Source organism: Cystoisospora suis (genome assembly GCF_002600585.1).
Source record: "Cystoisospora suis strain Wien I chromosome Unknown contig_1175, whole genome shotgun sequence".
NCBI classification, from domain to species: Eukaryota; Apicomplexa; class Conoidasida; order Eucoccidiorida; family Sarcocystidae; genus Cystoisospora; species Cystoisospora suis.
Window position 1 is genome coordinate 32,479 of NW_027153976.1, and position 25,228 is coordinate 57,706.

The 25,228-nt window shown below is 55.1% G+C and overlaps 1 protein-coding gene across 1 annotated transcript; it reads left to right on the forward strand.

Annotated features, from left to right (window-relative positions):
- Positions 1-1,478: 1,478 nt before the first annotated feature.
- On the forward strand, positions 1,479-24,784 carry CSUI_002798 (heat repeat-containing protein; the record flags this gene model as incomplete). The annotated part of the gene is made up of 20 exons (XM_068062997.1): positions 1,479-4,652; positions 4,975-5,998; positions 6,593-7,023; positions 7,520-7,732; positions 8,193-8,627; positions 9,250-9,443; positions 9,582-10,030; positions 10,708-10,952; positions 11,360-12,726; positions 13,211-13,696; positions 14,539-14,871; positions 15,618-15,958; positions 16,282-16,626; positions 17,133-18,343; positions 18,879-18,973; positions 19,744-20,056; positions 20,682-20,872; positions 21,484-21,982; positions 22,761-22,817; positions 23,213-24,784. Exons 1-20 carry the CDS (start codon positions 2,271-2,273, stop codon positions 24,782-24,784), a joined length of 12,183 nt encoding a protein of 4,060 aa, XP_067925029.1. The 5' UTR covers positions 1,479-2,270.
- Between the last annotated feature and the right edge of the window lie 444 nt (positions 24,785-25,228).

Below are 25,228 nucleotides of genomic sequence, written 5' to 3' on the forward strand. Positions count from 1 at the left end.
GCATTGGAGACCGGACAAGAAGGCGACGGGGTGTTGTTTTCTTGTTTCGCATGAGAGCGGTGGGGCGGTGCCGGGGACATTGTGTGCAGGCGCCAAGTGTGCCCGGGAGGCGCACGCACTGCTCGCTGGGTCTTACCAGACTCACGGTCGAACACCTCAGTCCAGTCAGTTTTAAATGGAAATCCGACTCAGGGAAGAACACGCACAGTGATTCACTGTGTATGAAGCAGGGCGCTTGTTGGAGCAGACCTGGATGACGACTTCCTGTTCTCCGTTTGTGTATTCTACCACAGAAGGCTGGTGCTTTCCTCAGTGAGCAGGCGTCGATTCTAAGCCATGTCGGCCACGTGCATAACGCATCAGAGTAGTCGATTCGGCTCGGCCTCGGAGAATCAGAACGTGTAACGTCTACTTACTAGCCCAGCGACAGGTAGCTGGGCCTACGAAAGTCGCGGTCCACTCAAACTAGCTCAACACTAACGTGATTTTGGGTGGACGTACTCCGTCACGGTACGGATCCCCTCCCAGGTGACACCCAAAGGCTATAAATAAACGTTGCCTTCGATAGTGTCGAGCAAGCTTCCAGGCAATACGACATTCGTCGCCTCAGTCAAAAGCTGGGCTTCCCCGAGAGCCGCTATTCGCGGCCAAGAGTCGTGACACTGGCGAAGGATCCTTTGCCAGGCAGCTGGGTTTCGCTCTTTGCAGTGATAGTTGCAGGAAATGTTTGTCAGACAGGGTAGGTACTACCGGCTTCTCGTAGCTTCTGGCAAGCCTACTTGACGTGAGAGGGTGGGTGCCTGCGGTAGGAGTGCCGCGACTTCCGAAACGGCGTATAAAGTGGCGACCGGAGACGCCAGAGACTATCAGATGGTCGGCGATTCCACTTGATGCGGCTAGGTCACTCTTGGACTCGTGCGGCGCATGACAACCGCGCACCTGACTCGCAAGCGCAGGCTACACAACGGAAGTCACAAGCAGGTGGGGCGATTTGAGCGGCGTCAGGATCCTTTGACAGATTGGCAGTTGCAGCTGCAACACAGTGTAGCGAGTATCGTTTTCTGCGTACTCCACGAGCTGTGGCACTGCTGGCCGGGCGGGCGAAGTGCGGCCCGTCGAAGTTCCTTTAGGGCGTCTTGGCGTCTCCAGATTTGCCGCTTGCAGGAGACTTCCGTGCGGCCCTCCAGGTAGTGTTTTCTTCGCCAGCTGCATGCAGGAAAGGAAGAAACAGTACTTCTTTGGGAGCCCGTGGGCTCGTAGCTGTCACCCGTACTGACGCATGCTCACCGAGGGGAATCGACGCACTTCTTTCGTATGTGCCGAACGAGGGCAGCCGCCGGAGCTCTTATTCGAAAAGTATACGGTAATGTGACGGCCGTAAGAGCACGTTGCTCCCCCCTCCGGAGATGTAACCTTTTAATATCTGTGAGTCCTTTTCAGTCCCCGCCAATACTGGCTTGTTTTCGCCGGTGTGTGATGGTGGACGGAAACACCTTCGACCCCTCCAGTAGGGGCCGTGGCGCCTGTGTGTGAAAAAGCTCAGAGCACGAGCTTTCTCCTGAGACAAGCGGACACGCGTAACCCGCCCTGGCGTGATTGCGTCTTTTCGCAGAAGTTGTATAAACGGCCTGTTAGAAACTTGGCGAGAGCGGTCCCGTTATGTTTTTTCCGTGCCTGTTGTTGCAGGTGCCTGTTCTCACCCATGACGACCGTTCGTGAGTCGAACCTTCATAGTTGCGTGCCCGGTGCAGTCCGTCCAGCTGGAAAGGGAGAGCTTTGATCAACTTGTCTGCCTCACTTCGCGCGGCCTGTAGACCGTATGAACTGGACCCCAGTGTCTTGTCGTTTGTCGTTCTTGTCTCTTGGCGCTGCTCGCCACTCATTCCAAACAAGGACTACTACCTGTCGAAGGAGTTGTCTTGAGGTGTATACCGTTGCATCGACGGTATAGAGTGACCCTCCAACGTCAATAACGTCGTTTCTGCGCACATCGGGATTCTTTTGTGGAATGGTACGAAGATCTTTATTTCGTCTCAGGTTTCTGGGAGGTTTTTTTTTCATCCGTGAGCATACTGGGGGTACAGATGGGACTAGTCGTAACCTGTTAGGTCCAACCAGCGTAGGACAAGGATATTGAACAAGGACGGTTACCGCGGCTCCACATTCACGGTCACACTCGCATGGCCGCAGCGCACTGTGCATTTTTGTATATGTGTAGTCGACGCAGGGTCCGCTCTGTGCGAGCTATAGTATGAATCCTCTGTGGCTCTATGGCCGACTCTTGTTCGTCCGGCTCGGACGCTGCCCCGTCGGCCTCCAGCCAAGACTCCCGGAGCTCTCCTCGACTGAAGCCGCGCATGTTGTCTTCGTCGACGCAAGCCACAGACGGGTGTTGTGGCGTTTCGCTTGAATTCCGGCGTGACAGTCACCATAAGGGGGGTCTAAAGCATGCGTGTTGTTCACCGTCCCCGCCGCCTAAGAAGCGTCTCATCACACCGAAGGCTCGTCCCAAGAAACTCCACGAGATTATGAAACAGCGGAGCCACGAGTCTTGTTCTGGGCCTGGTAGTGGGGAGGGCGCTGGCGGGACGGAGCGTCCCTCCAGCTATGTCTTTGGGAAGGTCTCCAGAGGCGTTGCTGACTCCGAGCTTTTCCATTCCACGTCACTCTGCAGCGAAGATGGGCTTGTTTCTTGTTCTCCAGTCGGTGGTCTTTCTCCGCTGGACGGGATCACGACCACGTCTCCAAAGCCCAGTAATACTTCGAATCAGCTGGTTGCTCGAGATACTGCGACCGAGGCCTATCGGCACACTTCAAACAGTCACGGAACCGCGGTCAGCCTGCCTGCAACCTCTCCGGGTAGCGTGAGACCGTGCGGAGATAGCGCTGCATGCGGACGTAGAAGGTGTGAGGAGAGTGAGGCCGGTGGACGAGGTGACTCTTCGCGGTCACTGTCGTTTGCACCGAGTTCGCCTTCTCCGTCGGTCCGTCAGAGTTCTCTCAATACCCAGCGATTTCGCACACAAACTGGTTTCTCTGGAAAAGAAGACCGGCCCACAGATCAGCCGGTGACGCCGTTTCCAAGCACCTCAACAGCGACAGAGATGCTCTCCGATGTTACAAGCTCAGTAACTTCCGTCAACGCTTCAGGCTGCCCCACACCCGCCGCAAGGATGTCGGCAAATGAGAATGACAAGCTGCAGAGGGGACCAGATGCCGACTTCCGGCATGCTGGGGACGAAAACGAAGGCTTGGTCCAGACCGACAGCATTTCCTGCCTCGACCTTTCTCCGTCAGAATCCCCTTTTTCACGCTCTCGCTCTGTCCACGTCTCGTCTTCCACATGTCCTTCTACCGGCGTCTGTCCCAGTCCGTTAGGACAGGGAAAAGATTCTGGTCTGCCAGTGCCGCAGGACGAAACTACCCTGGTCCGCGAACTCAAGCAACAAGAAGAGACCTGCAGTACTTTTGTCGGTCGCGGTGCCACAGAGCGGATCCAGGGCGAACTCTCTCCAGAGAAAAGCGCACCGAAATCTGAAGACGACGAGGCTTTATCACGGATTCCCCTGAACACACGGCTGGCCAGCAAAGTCACCAAACAGCGTCTGCATGGATGTGATGAGTTACTACAGATGGCGAGCAAAAATCCCGAAGGTTTCCATGCTGTCTTCGATTCATATCTATCCCAAGGAACGATCGAGAAACTCCTTCGTGACAGCAGCGCTTTAGTTCAGGCAAAGGTCGTAGATGTTCTGCTTGCGTTTTCGAAAGCCGCTACACGGTCAGCAGAAGGGAAACAGACTGGCCCTGCTAGGTCCTTTCTCTCTGCAGACCAAGCGGTCAGGCTGTTGCAAGTGATTTCACCTGCTGCGCTCCAGAATGTCCTGCCAAACAGTCGGACAGCTCTCCCGTGCTCGGAGCTTCTTGCCCTTCTTTCGTCTGTACATTCGAGCGCGCTCTCTACGACGCTCTCGGCAATCTTTTCGTCGAATGAAAAGCTCCTGGCTGAGAAAAAGGGCAATATTGCCCTCTTGAAGGGCCCTGGTCTTCGACAACTGGGTGCATCGCTTCAACTTCTCCAACAGTTGCTAGAAGATTTCGGGGCGGCGGCTATCAACGCGTCCGGAGGACTGAAGGATTTACTCGAAAAGGGTCTGGGACCGTTTTGTTGCTGTAGCGACAAAAGTGTCCGGGCTGTCTCTGCAGCTGCCGCAGCACATGCAGTTTGGGTAGCCGGCAGTACGGAGGCAGCGAGAAAACTAGCGGGAGATGCAGTGAAGCAGAGCAAAGCTATGCAAAACGACATCACTTCTTTGGTAAATGATTTTGCAGAAGGACGGAAAAACCCGCCCGAGCCCAGGAGACAGTTTCTGACAGGGCCGAAGGCACGGCTACCAGGAGCAAGTGAGGAGAATACCTGTTCTCAAGGTCAGAGGCGAGGAAAACTCGGCGGCCAAGACGGCGCAGAGTCTCCAGCATCAACGGTGGTGCTGGGGGATGAGACAGATGTGCTGAAGATCGTCTGTCAGCAGAGCAACTGGGTGATGAGGGCGACTGAAGGACAGGAGAAGAAGTTAGGGGGGAGTGCGGGACAAGAGGCGGACGAACTACCTTGGAAGGTCAAAATGCAGGCGTGGCAGCAGCTTGAAGAGGTGGGCTCACTATCGACAGAAGTTCATGGGCTCAGGAAATGTGGTGCCCGGAGGAGGCCGCGTCTGCTGATGGCTGCTACGTCTTGTATGCATCATTTTCCGATGTACGACTTCACCATTCATAGACAGCCCCTGCGGAGCCACCAGCTTCATTGCCTACATAGTTTAGAAAGATTTATTCCGGCTTTGTGCGGCATAGGCGGGTTCTATCACCTGTCGTACGAGCATGGAGAGGTGAAGGGCACCATAATTTTGTGTCACTTTTTGCCTTCCCATTGTTTCTACATTAACTTGTCTTTTCTTTGCAACTTTGTATTGTCAGGCTCTGCTCGAGTGCGTTCGCATCAACAAAAAAAACGCTTTTGTACCTTCTCTCCTCAACCTGATTCACCGCAGCATCAAGCTCGAGCCGACCCTTCCTGTAGTCAGCTGTTGTCTGCGGGTGCTTCAGCACCTCGTGCGGCACTTGCTCTCAGAACATACTATGGACCATTCAAATACGCAGACGTGTTACCAGAACCAGGTTCGCGCTCTTTTAGCCGATACGGCCTCCAAACTGAAAGTCAACAACCGACAAGTGCAAATGGCAGCAGCGGGCTGTCTCCAGGCTTTCTTGTCACATCTTCCTTTGGACGTTGCCTGCGCGGATCTGCTTCCGATGAAAGAAAAACTGGCCAATTACCGGCAGGCCGTGTTGGAGGGCCTTGCGGCAGCCATTCTTAAGAACGAGCAAGAAATAGGCGGTGGATCAGAGCGTGCTGACTCCGGTGCATTCTTACGCGCGGTACCCGAGTTGCTAGACGCCGCCAAGGCCGGATCCGATGACGGAGCACCGGGCGTTCGGACCGCTGCGCTTCACTTGCTAGCTGTTATCGGACAGCATAGACTCACTGGGAGGGAGGTGATCGAACCTGTTTTGCAGCAGCTTCAGGAGCAGAAAAAGAAGCAGGTTCTAAAAATAATCGCTGCACGACAGGAGGGAAAGACCGCGAGCATAGGCAAACCCAGCATAGAGGATCTTGTGAAGACAAGCCAGCGTGGTAGACAAAGGGGGTCAGGACAGCGAGCTGACCGAGCGGCCTTGGCGTCGCTGGATTCTGTGTCCTCGGTTGCCTCCGCGACTCGCTCAGAGGTTCCGGTCGCACCGGTGAAGGCCATAGCTGGAGGAAGTTGGAAAGCAAAGGGACTCCCTGTTTCTCGGGTAGCAGGAAGCGGCTTCAACGAGCGGAATCAGGCCGGCTTCGGTGAGGGAGAGGGATGTGCAATGGCCAACTCAGGGCGGACAAAACGTGCGGGGTCGAGTACTCAGCCGGGACGCCACAACAGAAGCCGAGAAGGTACCGGAGGTAAGGCAGGAAGAGCGAGTGAGCTGGGGGTGTGTCGAATGTGTCTCACGATGCGCACCCTCGCGATTGTTTGTGCCCTTTCGGAGAATGGTTAGTAAGCACAAATTCGATCGAGGTACGATTATAGCGCTCCTGACTACGTGATTGGCTCTACGCAATTGCCCCGAGGCGCTCATTTCCGGATCAGCTTAACAGAAGTGAACAGGTCTGTTGGCATTCTCGTCTTGAGCAACGCGCAAGGCTGCTGCGCACTGTGCCTGTCGCCTTCTGTGAGTAGAGGTTATTTTCAAAAGGGGGGTTCCGTCTTTCATATTCGTTCACTCTGTCCAGCTGGGACATGTTCAGGTTGTACTCCCTTTCTCGTATGTCGTCTCCTTCATTCAAAGAGTGAGTGTCCCAGATTCTTACTTTGCAGCGTCCCCCGCAGTTTGGAAACGTGCGCCTTTGTTTCCCTCGGTGTCGCTCCTTGTTACGCCTCTACTGTTACGATTCTTGGGGTATCTCTTTTTGCAGCTGACTTTCGATAAGTACATAGCGACTCAATCATTGCAAAGCTTGAGCCCGGTTCCCTCCTTCCGTTTTCGCGTGTCCCAGAGTCTTCAGCTGTGCGCTCTCAACATTGCACACCGGGAGAACAGTCAGTAACTACGCAAGGTCGCTCGCCGCAGGCAGCGTCGCCGTTCCAGCCGTCCGCTAGCCAGAACAACTCTGCTCCGACTTCGTTCTCTTCTTCGCCTTGGGCTGTGCCAGAGTGCGCGTTAAGTGCTGAGGAGGCTGGGGAGGCGGCACGCAAATTCTTTCCTACGTCGATACTTCAAGGGTTGTCAAGTCTCAGTGGCACAGAGCGAAAGGACGCGTGCGGGCGCGCTGCGCGGTGGTGGGCGGAGACGTGCCGATGTTCCGAGTGTTGCAAGGAGGAGGCTGGGACGGACGAGAACGCCACTGGCGTCTTGAGAACGGATGACTGTCTGGATCGTGTTAGACTATCGTATGCGCCGCATTTGCTTCTCTTCATGCGGACCAAGGTCAGAGACACCAAGAAGTGCGAACTAAGGAAACAGAAGCCAATTCATAGCCTTACCAAAGCTTCGCAGTAGCTGGAGTTTGTTTGCGGTCATATGCGTTGGGGAGCATATGCTCTTGGCGGGGAACAGCACATACTCACTGTTGTGTGAACGACTTGTAACATGAATACCCGAGTTCGTTTGCTGGTGGGTGTGTGCGCTTGATGAGAATAGAGAATCATTTTTTTTCTGGTAGAGTTGTGGAGCTTCAGATGTACCAGGGTGGCCATGCTTCAACTTGTCCATCTATTTTTCTGGCTGAGGCGCAGTCACTGGTGTGCCTCATCTCATGCGGTTGGATGCTGTCAAGCAGGAGTGCACTTATGCACTGCACTAGGCCTGTAGCCCTTTGTCTGATCCCAGGCCGGTGTTGCCGTTTGCTTGGATCGTGGTCATTGCCCACCCTAGTGCCAAACGTACGCGCGTTTTGTTTATTCCTGTCTTCGTGTCTCCTCAGCTTCACGGGTTTCGGGAGAAGTCTCTGCTGGTGCAGGACTCTGTCGTGGCGTGCCTGACTGCAGTGGTTGAGGGGCTCCGACGTATCACGGAAAAGGCCAAGGTCTCCAAGGCAGCCTTCGATCATGTTGGCGACTCTACTGGAGGCTCGCACACGGGTGTCGCACCGGATCCGTGCCTCGCTTCTCTCCTCCTTGATCCGCTTGTGGAAAAGGTAGTCCCCGCTTCCCGCGCTGCCCTGGCGACTGCAGCAGGCGCCTAAGTGTGGCAGGGACTGGAGAGAAAAACGGTAGACTGTCTCTCCGCTGAGTACTCCACTTTGCTCTCGCATCTGGGAGTGTCTTTGTACGTGATCGTACGGTCGACGTGCGCCGTGCCGGCGGGCGTAGTTGCCTGTGTAGATGTGAAACCACTTGCGCGGGGTCTCCCATGTGGCCCGTCTCTGTGCACGCGGTCGTACATATCAGGAGAAGTAGCCTGGATGCCCTGCTAGCAAAGGCCGATGAGGATTACTACCATGGGGTCTTTTCGGGACACCACGACAGTTCTCAAGCTGTGAGCCACCTGCTTTCTGTTCAAGTTGCCCGGTCTAGCTCAGTCTCGTGACGAGTGTGGGGCTTTCCGGTGTATCGTGTCTCGGTATTTGCATGCCTTTGCACTATTTGGTTCTGCAGTTAGGCGAGCCGCGTCTCGGAGAGCGAATCCAGTCTCTCTGTCACTCGCTGGCCGAGCTCCTTCGCTCCCCCCTTCCTGTGGCGTCTGTGCTGATCCGGGCAATCGAGGAAGGCTCTGGCTCGACGCATGCGCCAGTCAGGGGAACTTGTAACCTTCACGTGCAACAGAGCGGCAAATGCTCCAGCAACACCCAGATGGGTAATGCTGGCACTCCCAGCTCTTCCCAAAAAGCTGGGGTGTCGGGATTCGCAGCTGCAGGAGGGGACTCAAGCAAGCCTAGGGGTACGCCTCTCGGGGGGGGACGAGCGTCACACGCTGTTTGCGGAGTGCTGGAGAAGCTTGTACAAACGTGGGGTGCAGCAAGCTTTGGGCCTGCTCCCAGAGCGCTGGTAGTCCTGGCGCGACAGATGATCGATGCACACAAAGTCAACGCGGTAAGCGCTTTTCTTTTCGGAGTACACGCGTGGTATTGTCACCACTCCGCCACTCGAGATCTGTTTACAGCGTTTGTCCGCGTGCGACTACCAGCACCGTAGTGGTGATGATGACCAACAGATTATGGGGGGAGCCATGCGAAGAACACCTGGCCGACTGCGGGTTGGAGTTCGAGCAGGGGTAGTTGACGCATAAAACAAGACGGCGCGGCTTGCTACTTCTCCCTTTCTGCCCAGCCTGCACTCCCACATGATGCGGCCCCGCTCTCTTTTCACGTTCGCGAGCTTACGTGGTCACTTCTACCAGCCTCCATGGTGGGGGCGTCACGTGTTTTGTGTGAGATCTTTCTTACCTATGAAGGACTATTGACTCTTCTATACCATCACAGTCTCGGATGGCGTGCCTAGTGACGCTGCGGTAGGCACTACCGTGCGCAGTAGAAAACTCTCTGTCTTCTCACGGCGACAGCCTAGGTTTCGGGTTTATGTGCAGCTCCGTGCACTGTTGTGGAAAGGTGTACGTGTGTGTATTTGTGCGAACCCGAAGTGCTGTAAGAAACACGACCGCTCGCCGGGGGCCTCGTGCATGCCACGGTTCTGATTCCTGGTTTTTTTTCACCAGGCGCAAGCTAGCCGATCGAGTGCTATGCGACTTCTAGCGGTCCTGCAACAGCACCTCGGAGAAAAGACGATATACGCAATGCTTGTTGGACAGCCCCTTGCAGAAGACTTGAAGGAGGCTGTGCGACAACTTGCCTCTTTGGGTTCATCTCAGGCCTCCCACGATCACCCGGCGAGAAGCTCGGGGACACGACGGTGAGCTGCAGGATGGTCTAGGCCTAAGTTGGGTCTGTAAATAAGTGTTTGTGCGGCATCCGTAACGCATACTCCTGTTTCCCCTCCTTGCTCTGGTGTGATTCATACGTGGATGGCGCCGGTGTTTTAATGCCTCAGTCAGGCGGCCGTGTCGACCTCCGGCACACCCGCTGCTCCCCCGTCTTCGTCGTGGTCCCCGTCTCGTTCTCCGTCTCTGTCATCCTCTTCGGTAGCCGCGTCAATCTCTGCGTTGGCAGCCGGAGCTTCGGCCTACAGGGCAGCCGTGAGCATGGCGACATGCATGGACGGAGATAGTGGGTCTCCCAGGAAGGGTCTATCGCCATCGCTTTCGTTTGAAGGAGCGGCTGCTGGCGAATTTCCGCTGGACGCGCCATTCGAAGCGGGCTCCTCGTCGCGGGAGCGAGTTTCCATTGCTCCCTTCCTTACGCCGGAGCTGATGGCCGATCTACAGCCAAAGCAAGCGTCTAGAAACAGCGTCACTCAAGGGGATGAGGTTGCCGTTGCCGCTCTCAGGAAAGTTATGTTTATCATTGCAACAAAAGCGCACGGATGCGTCAAGGCGGAAGGTAATGTGAAGCGGAAGCGCCGCGCGAGTGCAGGAGTGTGGTACGTGTGAACTGTTGCAGCGGGTGTGAATCATGTATTGTTGTTATGTATGTGTGAACCGGCCCTTCCTGCTCTTTTTGGATGCTGTCCCATAAGTGTCGCTTTTCAAGTCTGGGGCTCCCTTGAACGGCATACAAAGTGACTGGAAGCCTGCGGAGAAATAGAAGAGACCTTCCTTCCGCAGGCTCTCACGCGAAATGGTCTCATTGGATCACGGAGGACACGCACATTCGGCTGGTGTCGAGTCTGAACGTTTGCTGTTTGCTCGTTCTGCCTTTCGTTCTTTCCTCGAGTGCATTCCGGTCACCTCTCCGCATCGTGAGGGAGTGAGCAAAAAGCAGTTCAGTGGACTCTCGCGGGTGTAACACATAGATGTGACAGGCAGTTCGGCTTCTCGTGTCGTGATGTGTTACGTAGTCCCGAGCGCAGCATAACATTTCCAAGCAGTGGACCTCGACTGTTTCTTACTGCGCGGAACTGGGTACATTTCGACCTTGGACGGCCGGAGTTTGATGCGTCGGCATGCAGAACTTCGGTCTCTGTTTCGTAGCACGTGACCGCACTTTTGTCCCTTTGCTGGTTGGAGACCGCCGATTGTGAAAACGGAGTTGGCTCGTGGTTCGTGTCCGAGTTTCAGGCTTGAGTGTTTTCGTACCAGCGCTGCGCCTGCGAATCTTGGACAAGCGGCCAATAGTTACTCGGGAAGCCCTATTTCTAGCGGCCGCACTATGCGACGCGTTGACCACCGTCCCTTCATCGTCGTCTTCGGAGTGTCCGCTAGCCGACAATGCAACTCCTCGAAGGAGGTCCGCGGGAGTGCAGCTGTACCAAGATCTCCTTGTCCCTGCCGTGCTTGTGCGCCTTGGACATTACGATCAAAAGGTAAATAAATTCCGCTCAAACTACTCGACCTTCCGTACAAATCTGTTGGATACGAGGGAGCCACATTGTCGCGGAGACCTATGTGCACGCACTCTGACGCTGCTGTCGGGGTAAGGTTCATTTCGCACCAGGTTTATAGCCGTAGGGTGGCGAGGTGCGGACTCCTCTTCATTGACGGAGGTTCTTCTGTGAAGCATACTCAGAGCCGCAAACGAGGGTGGGAGCGGCTGATTGCTGCTTTGTGCGTCCATATCGGCATACATATGTGTGTACACATGTCACAACGTTCTGGCGGTAGTGTACAAGGAGGCCCGAGTTCGTAGCGTGAATCAGGCTTTGCTCTGCGAGCACTTGCCGCAGGTTCACCAGAGGTCCGTGTGCGCGTGTGGTTCGCGAATTCCCTTCAGGTGGTGGAAGCGGCGCATATTGCGGCTCTGAAGTGGCTACGGGCGATCGAACCGGATGCTGGCCTCCTCTTAATCACTGGCGTGTTGGAACGGCGCAGTCAGGCTGAGAAGAAAGGAAGCACAACTGCCGAAACAAGCTCTGGGTCCCCCCGCAGTTTTCCCTCGTTATCATTCGCCGGAGACGGCATGAATGCCGATCTCCGGAGCGTTGTTATGGGTGGGAGAGAAGCTGTCCGTTCAGCGGATTTCCTGATCTCTCTTCTGGTGGCAAGCGAGCATTCTTTTGACAGGTGCTCCAAGGACGTTTTGCGAAATAGGTTTGTTCCTCTTCTTTCCGAGCTTTCGGCTGTCACTCGTGGAGACCACCTTTCTAACCATAACGGCTGTGCGGGCGTGCTGTTGGCAGTGGAAGCGCTAATCAGTCGTGTTTCTAAGTACGTGGAGCCCGAAAAAACTATGCCCCACATGCACCAGGGAAGAGAGCGAGCTGGGCAGCCGACTGTCACAGAGCTTAGTGAGACAGAAGCCAATGAGTCAAACTATGACAAAGGACAAAGCGACGCACACACTCAAGATGAAGACGGGAGAGACGGCAAGGAATGCATGTCGAAGACAAACACGGTGGCGGAGGGAGAGAACGAAGAGGTTGTTCGGTGTTGGCGAATCCGGTCGCGCAAAAACGGGGACAGCACCTTACCAGACTGTTTGGATGTCGAAATGACAGACGCCTTGGGTCCGAGTGACCCGGACTCTGCTCAGAGGAATCAAGCCAAGTTCAGTAAAGAACCCTGCTGTGCGGGAAAAGCCGCCGAATCATCCTCTGACACCGGAGATATTGACGAAGAGTTCCTCAGCAGACACATTCTCTGCGCTCGTTTGCCAAGGAGGACGAAAAGAGGGGCAGACGGAGTGTCTGGTTCGGAAGCTTGCTCGTCCGCATCTGCAATTACCCAGTCCATGTCTCCGTCTTTTTCAAGATGCCCTCCTAGGGGGGGGCCTGTATCGTTGTCTTCAGTCCGGAAGAACGGAGCTAAGACAGCGGGCCTCGCGCGTGACGAGCTCGTAAACGGGTGGAAATATCTTGTGTCGCCACATTTGCTCAGTCTTATGTTTCCTTGTTCATCTACGTCTTCTGCAATGAAGTCAGCGCCGAAAACGTCGCCCAGGAGCCGTGGCGCAACTAACGAGCAAGGGAAGAGCCGGGACATTGCGCATCTTGAGCAAGCAGCTGACATCTGGTGCCGCTTCTTTAGCCAAGCGTTCGACGAGGGGGAGAATAAGGAGGCGAAGAGAAAGGTTGTCCGGGAGACTCTCAAAGGAGAGGAAGAAGACGTCCCTCGGCTACTGGTTGGATGGATTGCAGTGCAGTACGTGTGCATCGGTCTGTGTTTCTTTTTCCTGCCGCAGTTACTTTTTCTGTAACTCAATTATGGTATCTTTCTCTCGGGTCGCTGCTCGCAGAAAGACAGTCGAATCAGTCCGTTCTGTTTCAGATCGGAGGCGGTCCGAACACGCAGGTGCCGCGGTGTACTTCTCTGACCAGATGCCCGCCAGACACTTGGCCACAACTACTCCTTCATGCCGGTCGCGGTCGTCTTTGTTTTATCCACGTTAGCTGACAGTGCCGGGGTGGCCGGTTTCAGTCAAGTAAAAGAAGCTTGTTCTTTTGTGCATTAGAGAAGCGAACGAATGCTGGCGTCTCTTCCCGCGCAGTCCTAGACTCGGTGTCGCTTTTTACAGAACCTGTGTGTCGCGCCCGAGCTTTTCTCACATACCTAAGTTCCGTACGCCTGTAGTCTCATTGTGGACCCTGAGCTGGAAGGTTTTTTTCTCTGTGTTTGTTTTTCACAGGGTTTCGGATTCTTCAGGCTACTTTCCTCACGGCTTCTCCGCCCCGCTGTCGGCCTCTCCTTCCAACCCGCGACCGCGCGCTGAGTACCTCTCTGGGAAAAGCCACGCATCTGTTGCTCTCTGCTCCGCGTCGTCATACTCTGCAGAGTGTACGTACACCGTGGCGCCGCCACTTGTCCTTCTCGCCGTCTTCCTGCAGACTCTGCGCGTTTTGAACCTACGTCTGACCCCGCCAGATCAACAGGACATTACGGCTTTGTTACTCGAGTTGAGATCTGCCTCAGCGCTGAACGAGATGATTCAAGGCAGGGGCCCCAGTCAGTCACATCTAGGAACCGTCTTGGGAGGACTAAGGTGCGAGGGACTTCAGCAGGCACATCGGCAGGCGCTAAGAGAAATTCTCCTCTTAGTGCCGGGAGTGGCGGCGGAGCCTGGCAAGCTAATCGGAGTGTTACAGAAGCAAATAGCCAGGACAAAGAACAGAAAGTAAGGACCCACTCTACCGTTTCCTTTCCCCACCTTGTTGCAGCTGGAAGTGCAAGAATATACATGTATACATATATATCTCTACGTACATTCAACTGAATGCACACACCCATCCGTCTGCTGTCTTTGTCGGGCCACAGAAAATTCTCACTTGTTGAAACAGTCGCCAGTATGCCGTCCGGCAACAATGCCTTCTCTCTCCCGAGTAATCACACAGGCAGTGAAGTACGAACAGGTAGTACGTACTGACTAGAGTCGTCTGCACGGCTACAAGCGGCTGCTCTAGGCTAAAACAGAAGACAATGTAGTGTGCGAGTATTGCAGACGTCCTATTTTTTCTCAAGAAGATGGCACTTCTCGCTTGTGCTGCATACCCTGGCCAACTGTGCATACCTTGGCTTGTAGATGCGAGGCGATGTCTACATTGGTAGCCGTTTACCAGACGCCTAAGTGAGCTTAGGAGCAGGACATTCGAGGTGGATGCTGAGGGGACCGCGACACCCGAGGCGGCCGCAAGTCAGGCGCGCAACAAAATTGTCTCCAGTCAACGGAGAAAGCCGGGATCACGGGCCCGTAAAGCCTTACTCATAATCGTTTCTTTTGTCTGTGCAAACGCCTACACTCGCCGGGAGGGACATCGGGTCTTGGTGCTACCCGTCGATACTTGCGCGTCCTTTCTTAGTTATTCTCCTCGCGTTCCGCCGCGGACGAAAGAAGCCACGGTTTCTCCGTGGTCTTTTCTTTCTTGGCAAACAACGCACTACCTGACTAGACGTGGCCCTTCAGAGTCTGGATGGGTTTTTTTTCCTGGAAAGTGTCTGTCCTGCTTGCCCCGTTGTCAGCTTCCTCTGCGACATGCTAGAGACTCTGTCCGAGGTCTTGGAGCATCACTTGGCTTCTCCCTCTCCCTTACCTGTTTCGACTCTTGGCATGAATTTCCAAGTTGGAGCCCAGGGGAGCGCGCCCCTTGGTGGTCTCACGGTGCATGCGGGGGGTGCACTTCTGTCAGAGTTCCTACTGACACAGCTTGTTCCTCGCCTGCTCCAGCTGCTTGCTTTGACGGGGGGAAGCGGTGCAAGCCCGGAGAGGAGCTCTGCTGGACGCGGCTGTTTCAAAGAGACCATTCTCCGGGCCCTTGGACTGTGCAATACCATTTCAAAAGGCGGCGTACTGAGGCAAGTGTGCAGTTTTCTGGTCTGGTTATCTTACTACAGCGTTGTTGTCTATTTAATTTCGTTACCGGTATGGCGGATGGGTGAGCAGGCTTGCCGGTGCAGCAAAGCTATTTTGCCAGTACCGACGACAACTGGTTCCGTTCACCTTCTCTCAGGAGACGAGGGGTCGGGAGCGGGTAGCGTTTTCTTGGAGGAGCGTCACGGGGGGAGTGCAAGAATTTACTGGTGCGTAAGCTCTCCGCTTCCTCGTGTCCACCGGATTGCGTACCGTCGGCGGCAGTTTCTGCTCTGCATTTTCTGGAGTAGCGACGTCTGTGTGTATCAGCAAGGCAGTGTTTTCCGAGAAAGACGGCCCGGAGTCTGCCCTGACGAACTCATGTCTGTGCGCTCCGCTTTTCTGTCTCGGAACCCGCGCTGTCCGGAACCTTCACTCGACGGTGGGAGTAGACGCTTTGTAGTGCTTCCTGAGGTATGACGTCTCGTTTCTGTACAGCTTTGTACATGTGGTCAGAGTCCATTGATAGGATATTTGCTGTCAAGAAGCGTGGTCGAACCGCTTTCCGTGTCGGAGGTCGATTGCTTTCGAATGGACGTAGATATCTAACCCGAGCAGTGTGAATCCGTGGTACTGCTTCTCTCTCCGTCCTCATTTGCTTTGGGCTTGTTGGCCCTATCTACTGTGTTCTCCGGGTTGTTACGCTCTAATTGTTTATGTCACTCTGGAAATGGTTTGTGTTCCTTGTCAGCATCTCATCTCCTGCCCTTACGGCGGATGTGCGCGCGCGGCTTTGCGAGTCGACCAGGGTTTCTGGTTCCTCGTCCTTTTCGAAGACCCTGCTGTTTCCTGTCCCCCCTCGCCCTCGTTGCTCGGATTACACAGTCTCTTACGCGGCAGCGCCGCCGTCACCGCCATCCTCCACGCCCGAGGGGAAGACCAACAGTAGCCGTTTGGAAGGCGCCCCTACTCTCGGGGACTCTGAGAACAGTGCAGAGAGTGATATCTCACAAAGGAAGGAAGGGAACAGCCGAGCTAGTACGGGTTCGCTGAAGGATCCGAGCTCAGGCGGCAATACCACTATAATGAGTGGTACGCTGCACTTTCCGGCACAGAGCGGAGATAAAATTCTCGCCGTCTGTTTTGCAAAATACCATGAAAATCAGTAAGGGGTGTAGGTTTCAGGCCGAGCAAAGAGAACAATTCCGGACTAGTCAGTTAAGTTAGGACGCAGGCCCTCCCTACGAAGAGGAGCCCCTCCGACTCGCAGAGCGCAGCGAGGCTATTTTCTCTGCACTAACCAGACCGGATAAATTCCGAGACTTTCGTGTGGGGCACATATCTTCCCTGCTGTAGTTCTACGGGGCGCGGGTAGCCAGACTCGCTCAGGGTGCTCGTTTATGGCGTGTGTGCAGACCCTACGGAGAAAGATTGCAAGCGCTCGGCGGCCAAACCGTCAGTAGTGGCGCACTTGTCACAGGAGTCAGCCAAGAAGGTTGAGGAGGTCGAGATAAAGCACTTCTCACAGTCGGTTGACGGGAGCTGGCAGTCACCCGGTTTCCCGCTTGCGCAAAAACCTGCGGAGGGAAAGAACGAAGACAAAAGAGATGACGCACAGACAGCAAAGGGCCAAATAACCTCCTCCATTGAGGTGCTGGAGACAAGGGAAGAGGAGAGACCGCGTTTCGCTGACGCCAACTTGCAGAAGTTGATGTGGGCGAGAAGAGAAGAGCTTGAGGAGATGGCGAAAGCCATGAAGGGTAGGATACAATCCTGTGTTGCTGTTCTCACCATGTAGGGTGGTCCTTGTTTTCCCCGTTGGCTCCGTGTGCCAGGACAGGTTTACAAAACGAAGTGCATAGGAACGCCCTCGTGGTTCACGAAACAGCTGCGCACTATGCCCGGGGCGGGCAGCAGTTGTTTTGTGCGTGTGGAGAGCTCAGCTCCTTTTGTCAATGTCGGGATCGTGCAGTGTAGACTAGAGCAACGGAGTGACTTCATCTCCCTGTAAAAGTACGAGTGCTGGAAGCGTGACGTACTGGAAGAATTCATGGCGCAGCTGGATGGCGCCTCTTGTCTGTCTGGGCTGCGTGAAATTCTGCTCTTCTGTCTTCTGTATAGCAGGACGAGTGCGCCTGTCTATTTCGGTTAAGGGAGGACTCCAAAAAACGGGGAGTCTAGGTACACGGGAAACCTGTGCCCTTTCTACAAAGCGAGTTATACGACACTTTCTGCACTTGATGCCGATGCGTGGATTGCTTCTCAGGGACAAACACCCACGTGGAATCCCTCCGTTCAGGCCATCTTTTCTCCTCCCTTCTCTCGAAGGTCGACGAAGCGACCGCTGCATCAGAGACACTTCTTTCCTCTTTGCAGCGGGAGCATGCAGAGCAGCACGGCCTAGCGTGGGCCTGGCCCACGACCATGTCCGCCGTCACGCAGAAAGCCCGCGGAGACTCGACGGAATGGCTTTCTGTGAAGGGGTGGCTGTTGTTGAATACTAGGCAAGAACACGGCCGTGGCTCTCCAGCTTCGCACTCCATGGGGACTCAGAGTCGCCAAGCACGGTCGCTATTCACTGAACCTTATGGTGAAGCCGCTGCGGACGACGTTTCAAAGAGGGAATTGACTTTCTCGTCGGCTTCCATGCTGAAGTTGTGGTGTAGTGAACTGAGTGTAAAGGACAATATAGCACGTGTAGCGCGTGCTGCCCACTGCCTCGTGTACCTCCTCACTAATGCTCCCTTGGACCACGCGACGGCGCGTGGTTTTTTCCAACCGTTGTTAGAGTGGAAAGGCCGAGCTGGATTGTCATTCCTTTTCTCTGAGCAGGAAGAGGGCTCTGGTCACGAACTGGAAGATAGCAACCAGAAACTTCTGGAAAGTGGAGGGGGGGCCGTGGCCCCGTCATGGGAGAAGGAGTTTGGCCTAAATACGAGGTTTGGAGTGCTCGAGGCTTGTAGTAAAACGGGAAAGTTGCCTCAGCTTGGGCTATCTTTAGAGGGAGAGGAGATACTACTGGGCGGTTATCCGTTGTGCGTACCAATGCTCTTGGAGAGCCTGCTGCAAGGTCTGGATACTGTCTTTCAGCTCCAAAATTTCGAGGACTCTACACAAGTTGCGGGGGTTAGCTTCCACACTATGATTTCTCTTTTACTTCTTGTCGAAGTTTTGCTGAGGAGATTTGTTTCACCGGCGACGTCGCTTCATGCTGCCGGAGATGCCCCGTCCGAGAGCCGCCCCAGCATCTCGGAGACAAAACGGAGTGGCGATGGCATGGGTGACGCCGACAGAGGGGGGAGACGGAGTGAGCAGCTGCTAAGGAATAATAACAGTGCTGGAAAGAAGCAAGAAGGGAGGAGCGACATTAAGGATCAAATTGACTGGATTCAACAATCCACTCTAGCGAAGACGTGCAAGCAGCTTCTGCTCTGCATGTCGCGGTATCAGGCTTTCGTCTACAAAGCTGCTACGCCGGTAAGAGAAGGCTGTAAGGACAGAGATCGCCCGGTTGCCGACAGAAACACACGCGAAGGGGCTTCTTCGCGAAGAGTGCGACTGGTAGTTCAATCACAGCTCCGTCATGTTGCGCGCTCTGTGAAACACAGATGGGGTCGAAGAGGAACTGACGCGAAACACTCCTGCTAGAAAACTTCTCGGTGGTAAAAGTAAAGCTGACCTGCGGTTCCTTTGAGACAGATTCCCCTTTGGGGACACACTATTAGGAAATGACCGGAGACGGAAGGAAGGCAGGTAGCTCGTTCATTGCTGAGCTTCGATCCGCAGTCAAGACCTGTGGCACAGAAACACACACTGCAAATGACTGCAGGCGCGGCTTCTTCCTGACGAGTCACGTTGACTACTGTACGGTGAGGTGCTCTGTTCATATCTGGCTGGCTTGTATCTCTTTCGAATACACTGCGTCCGCTTCCAACACGAGGACGGGGAAAGGTTCCAAGTCCCAACGCAGATTCTTTTGCGTTTTGTGTGGCTCTGTGTTGTCTTATCTCAGGGGGCAGAAGACTTGCTTCTTCCCCGTCTGATTACGACTGCACTTCTGAACCAGTGTCTCGGGAAAAACATGCTGCGGGGATCGTTCCGCTCTCTGTAAGTGATACACGGGCGACGCGCCTATGCGCGCGTTTTTTGGCGTCGTCGTCATGCGGGCTGGGGAACGTCTGTTTTTCAAACCTATACTGACTGAGTACCTAATTCGCTAGTGTGAGTGCCGCCCCTCCGCGGCGCTCTCTTCACTGCTCCCGGTAAAGCAGACGCCACCACGTCAGCCTGAACCTGAAGATCTAACCCCAGGTTTCTCTCACGTGCTTTCTGTGTCCGGTTGCGCTCTTGACTCTCCCTTGCCGTCAGCTCAAGATGTGGCAATTTTGCTACTCACCCATGGTTCCGCAACAGCAACCAACGTTGACAGATGCTTGCTGATCACTCGCCCAACGTTTCCTCACCTGCATACCCCACGCGGGTCCCTTCGTGTACGTGCACATCACGTTTCCACTGCACGCGACGGTGTCAGTCCAAGGTATTCGAATGAAATATATGGAGTTGTACGTGTGGCGGGACTGCTTGTCTCCGCTAAGTAATGGTGTTCTCAGCATCTTTGTCTCGGCTGTTACTTCATCTGAGACAGGAACTGGTCATCAGTTCAATCTGGCCTAGATATCGTTCTGCTAGTCTCGCGCGATTAAACCATCCGCAGCTGCTCACTGGTACGTCTCAACCTCAAGCTCACGTAACCGTGTCTTTTTTGGTTCTTAGCGAAGCGTCCACCCCGCTGTGCTGGACTCAGCGTCATTTTCAGCCATTCAAGGTTTTAGGGTAATGGCCATCGCGCCGTGGTAGTGCGCGGCTTCTGCTTTCAGGGTGGGGCTTGTAGAATTCGTCTATACCCTAGCTTCCCAGCAGATTCAAGGTGTCCTACCTGATTTGAACTCGGACACGATGTGGAGATTCTTGTCGAAGATCCACAAGCGTGTCGTCGCGAAGTTCCAGGAGGCCTCAGCAGGAACTGGAGAACCGGGTGGATGCTCTCGTTCGGGCACTCGATTGCTCGCCGAAGAACTGCATGCCAAGAGACCGCAGCATCCTGGCGAAAACACCCACGGACTTTCTGCTGAGACCCGAACTCGGATCAGCGCTCTTTTCCCAAGAGAAGAGCTGCTACAGTTTGTCCACGTAGGTTGGCTGTGTGCTCAGGGTCGAGATGTTGCAGTCAGGAGTGAAGAGCGGCACACTCATTGATTTCCTCTGCTTATAGAAGCGCAAGAAATAAGAGAGCCAATGGTTTTAGGACTCGGAGCCAGTGGGCACATTCAGCGGGGCTCGTCACCTTTAGGTGAATACAAAGATTGAACAGTACGGTAGCTCCTTGGTTTTGTACCCGGACCGGCTGGTGAGGAAGCTGTTTAAGGGGGGGTGTGTAACAGGAAACTAAGGATTCGTCACTCCGGCCCCAGGTAGACCAACAACTACAACGTGTGGACGCAGCGGGCAGGTGACTGTGTATCGAGATGGAAGTGTAGAGTCCACTCTTTGACTTCACTCAGTGCCACTCAACTGCTAGAGGAGATGGGGCGGGTGTCAGAGCGTAACTGCGGGGCAGTCGCATGTGGGAAGTGTTCTGGCGCCTCTTAAGGGCATATTCTGCGATGTCTTCGCAGTGTCTGCATGATCGGCGAAACCCCTCAGCGTCAATGTCGGTCTGGCCTAGCTACGCTTGCCCAATCTATCACGCGCCTCAGTCGCTGTGCTAGCGAATCCAGCGCCTGACGCCTCTTTTGTTGTCCTCTGCGTCACTCAGACAGTTTTGAGCAGCTGGCATTTGGTAGAAGGAGCTCATGCATCTGCGCGGATAGGACTCCAGCAGCGTCGGCAGTCCTCGACCACTCATAATCTCGAGGACATGTCTTCAATTGTCGCGGCTATAGAAAAGTTGCACGCGTTCTCCTTGGTTCATTTCAGGCTGCTTGTGCAAACTATTCTTGTCTACTGGTAGGCTCTTGCAACCAAAGGCACGGACAAGACATTTCCTTGGGCGCGCCGCCCTGAGGTAGCAGCGGTCTGTCTGTCCGTGGTATTCTACCAGCGCTGCCCTCCTACCACCGGGTAGCGCCCGCGGCGACGACAGCGAGACTGACTGCCAACTCCAAGACGAATGAATGGGTGTTGCTCCTTTCTTTCAGTGTCTGCTTGGAGGGCTCGTGGTTAGCCAAGCGTTGTGTTGTCAAGCGGCAATTGTCAACTGGAATGCGCGTTGAATACCGTTTGTAACTGGCTCGGACGCGAACCGCTTCATCGGAGGCGCTGGAGTTCAGCGTTAGGCTGGTCACCACGTGTTGACGCGGTAATGTTATCACACGTCAACGTTTCGTGGCGGTCTCTGAAATATGAATTGAGTGGCTTCATTCATTCCGCCTCTCCGCAGTCGGGGCTCTCGGATTTTCAACTGCAGGAGCGATTGCTGTTACTGGCAGCCGACAGATTGTGCAACTTGATCCTGTGGCTTCCCCCGTTGGGCTCAGAGCAAGTGCCTCTTTCCTGGCTTGTTGATCGCGCCTCCAACGTCGTCGTGCTTGCCTGTTCATTCTTTGCGTCTAATGCAGCCCGGACACCCTCGGAGCGTACCTGAAAGCGCGGGGTTGGGATAGTACGAGCCGAGTGGGTCAGAAATTAGATCGAGTTCTGTCCCCTCCTCACGCGGCAGCGGGCAAGAAAGACGTACTTGCTAGCGCTGAGTCGTCGGTCAAGGGTTCTGTGGAAGCTCGGGAGGCTCTCCGCGGTTTCAATTGCACGGCGTGTATTGGTTGGACTCGCGGACTGGGCAATGGAAACGCCTCGGAAACAGACACGGCAATCAGCAGCAAGCTAGCCGAGCAAAGTCGCATCCTTGTCGAAAAGGAAAAGGACGCTAACGGCCCCCTTACGCACAGCCAGATTGAGAATGCCGTCTCGACTAAGGACGAAGAATGCGAGGGGCCAGAATCGAGTCGAGGACAACAAAGGCGAGAAGGAACGCTTCCGGGGTATTTTCTGGGAGCCGAAGACGCCGGCTCTTCGCCGGTGGAGTCCGACATGAAAGACACCGTTGCATCCCTGATTGAGGTGTGCAAACAGGATACACGATTGTTCCTCAGATCAGAGAGAGCGTGCCAAAGCTCTGAGAGCGCAGTCACCTGCTGTAGGAATGGCCAGCGTAGCTTCCGCCGCCGATTGGGAGGTTACGTAAAGCGCAGGAGACCTTCGGGGCGCTGTCATCTAAGGGATGAGAGGGTAGCTCCTAGCACCAGTGAAAGCGGTGTCAACAGACTGTCGCAAAGCCAGCAACGCAGCAGCTCCAGAGCCACAGCGCGGCTATGGCTTTTTTGCAATGCGCTTCGTAGCTAGCCGTAGCGGGAGAGTAGAGTGGCTCTGAATTGCAAGCACCTAACTTTCTCGCGCGAACTCGGAACGGGCAGGGTGGGACGGGGAGACGCTACCGAGCTACTTGAGAGCCACAGCCCCGCCGCTCAGCAGATCAACACGAGCGCCGCGTCAGACAGGACAGTTTGAGCGAGGACGCGGCTGTACTGCACTCTTCAAGCCACAGCTGAACGTTTGTGTCTTGCCCAAGTTTGTGTGCGCAGATTCGTTTTGCACACCGTCACCGGAACAGCCTTCACTGGCATTTGTTGCAGGAATTCCGCAGGACGGGTCACGCCTCCTTGTCTACATCTCAGTTCGGTCGGTGCCGCTCTTCGTGGTTGGTGATGTGACGAGTGCAAGTGGATAACATGAGACACTGCGTGCGTTCGAGCCGTTTTGCCGGATGTAGACTGATGAGTGAGCCTGCGACGTCCAGACGAGAGGACTCGTGAGTGTTGTTTCATTTTGCGTTCTGCAGGCTGAGCACGCCAAGCTATCTGAGGTGATGCCGCTTCACAGCATCGGATCGAATGAGGTGTGTCGCCGTGGCTGCTGGTATCCTCGCGTGGACGGCTTTCCGCTAGCGCGTACAGGATGTTTCTCGAACCACGCCGAAGAGTTCTCATGAGCTCAGTTGTTTCGCAGAAAAGTATTATGCTGTACAAGCGCGAGCGCATGGTGGATACGCCAGGAACTGAGTTACAGAAATTCTGGTATTTCATTTTGAGCAAGCCAGCCGAAGTTTGAACCTTCGATCTCTGAAGCAAATGGGAATACCATTAGTGGGCGTAGAAGAAGCACCCCATTCCATTCGCGTTCGGGTCAGCCCAAAAGTCTTGGTTTTGTTACACCGGCAGCCGGTGTACGCGCACGAGTGTCCCAAGTTCATGACTTGCTGCTGTTCACTGCGTTCTCTCTTGGTCCTGACAGCTTGCCTCCGACAACATGCCGCCGAGGGTTGTGGGCGTCCATCCTTTCGACACTCTGCGGCCTGGCCGATCACGCGACATCTTTCGCCTTGTGGACCAACAGCCGTTTGACACCTGGGAAGACCTTTCGTTAAACTCCTACTTGAATTCTGTCCGAGCCTGTCTGTGCAAAGCGCAGCTTGCCGCCGTGCGAGAACGCCAGAGTCAAGCGAGTCCAGGTCATTCCCGAACCGGGCAACAGTGCAGCAGTACACAGGCATGCCGTGGTTCCCCGGCCTTATCCTTCCTCTGGAGGTCAGTTATCCTGCTCAGTGCACAGCCCACTTTACAGACGTCCCGTCGAGGTGCTGAGCAACCGGGCACCCGTACCGCTCATGGCGTTTCTGCTGAGGAGCCGTTCCGCCTTGCTGATGTTGACGCAGTGTCTGGAAACAACCTGCGGGGCTCCTCCAGGACTGTGCGCTTCCCTACCGGTCGCAAGTGGGTGGACCTGGATGCTGTTTCACGTATTTTCAAGGTTGAGATGCAGCTTGGCCGGGCTGCCTCGCAGAGACACTCTAACACTGCGAGGGACTGTGGCGACCGACCTGATTGTCAGTCCAAATTAAGTTCCAGTACAACGGTATCGGTGCCTAAAGAAACTGCCAAGGATGTTGAACTCACCAGTGAGAGCGAAGCAGAAGGTCGTTCTGCACTCGTTGCTGGAGCTGGTAGTTTTGAAGAAGGTAAAAGGGCAGACCCCAACAGCGGGATCACGCAAACGACAGAATGTACTGAGGGAAGCAAAAGTCCCAACGTGTCGGCTATTAGAGAAAATACCGCGTCGAGCGCAGGCTGGAGCGTGCTCCCTTCCTTACGTACCCGCGGTCTCGCAGAACAACAGCGCGGGTTTCAGAGGAATCAAACGCAACGGCAAAGAGTGGAGCCGGGTCAAGGTGATCACCGGCGCAGCGACGGTCTGTCGGCATCGGTGTCTGTGGATCAGGGGCTCAGCCGTGTGGAACGGGCGACGTTCAGAGCTGCTGTGTGCCAGCCGGGTGCGAATTGTCAACGCGCGTCCGTTCAGCGCGAGCCAAACGTATGCAGGCTACAACCAGTAGCAAGTGCGGGGGCCAGGGACAGAGACACTCCAAGAAATGAGGAAGGATGCTTACCCGAGGGCACTCATGGTACGGCAACGAGAGACCTGCCCGCTAAGGGGCACCCCTCCAGCAACACGGAGTCGAATCAGACATCCCAACTGTCGGCCAAGCCGGGGCATGGTTACCCCGTAGCTGGAGATTCAGAACCTGATGAGAGTTGGTCGTCAGCCCGCCCAGCAGGCGCTAGGGTGATGCGATTCCAGGAGTACAGTTCAGCGGCAGTCGCTGTAGACACCCAGGTAGGGGAGGTGAATGTGCGAGAGAAGGCGAATCGGGTGGTGGCTGAAGGCTGCAAAAGCGAGACAAGTTTGCTCCGGAGAGTGGAGCGCTCTCCGATGAGACTGTCTTCCGGAGACGCGGTCCTCGACAGGACACCAGACAGCTATCTTCCACCCTCCCCGCCGCCTGTGAGTGGGGCGCTCCGTGGCTAGTCGGTGTGCTTCCGTTGTAGAACCTAACCAGCGAGGCGTCCTTTCCTAAAAAAGAGTGTCGCGACATTTTCTGCTCGCGTAGGACACTCTTTTTTCAAGGGTCCGGCTGACACAAGGTCCGGTGTTAGAAGTAGACTGCGAGGTGAATGGGCGTTCCGAGCTACTCACGTCGCGTTACGCGCCGGGGGGGGAGCTGGCCTGACCTCAAGGTTGGTTAGGCTGTTGCTTGGAGCGGCCCAGGGCAGTCCTCGTGCCTAAGAAGCCATCGGCCCCTTGGCGTACCGCCCTTAAGGAGCGCCTAGCATCACACTCGCCATGTGTTACAGGAGGGTGCGCCGGTGACGCGTCGGTTCAATGTAAACCGGCGCAGTGGCATGAGGCAGGTGCGGTCTGCAGCGGGCAGGGTTTGGCATCGCGAATCTTACGATGCGGACCTAGTAGTTT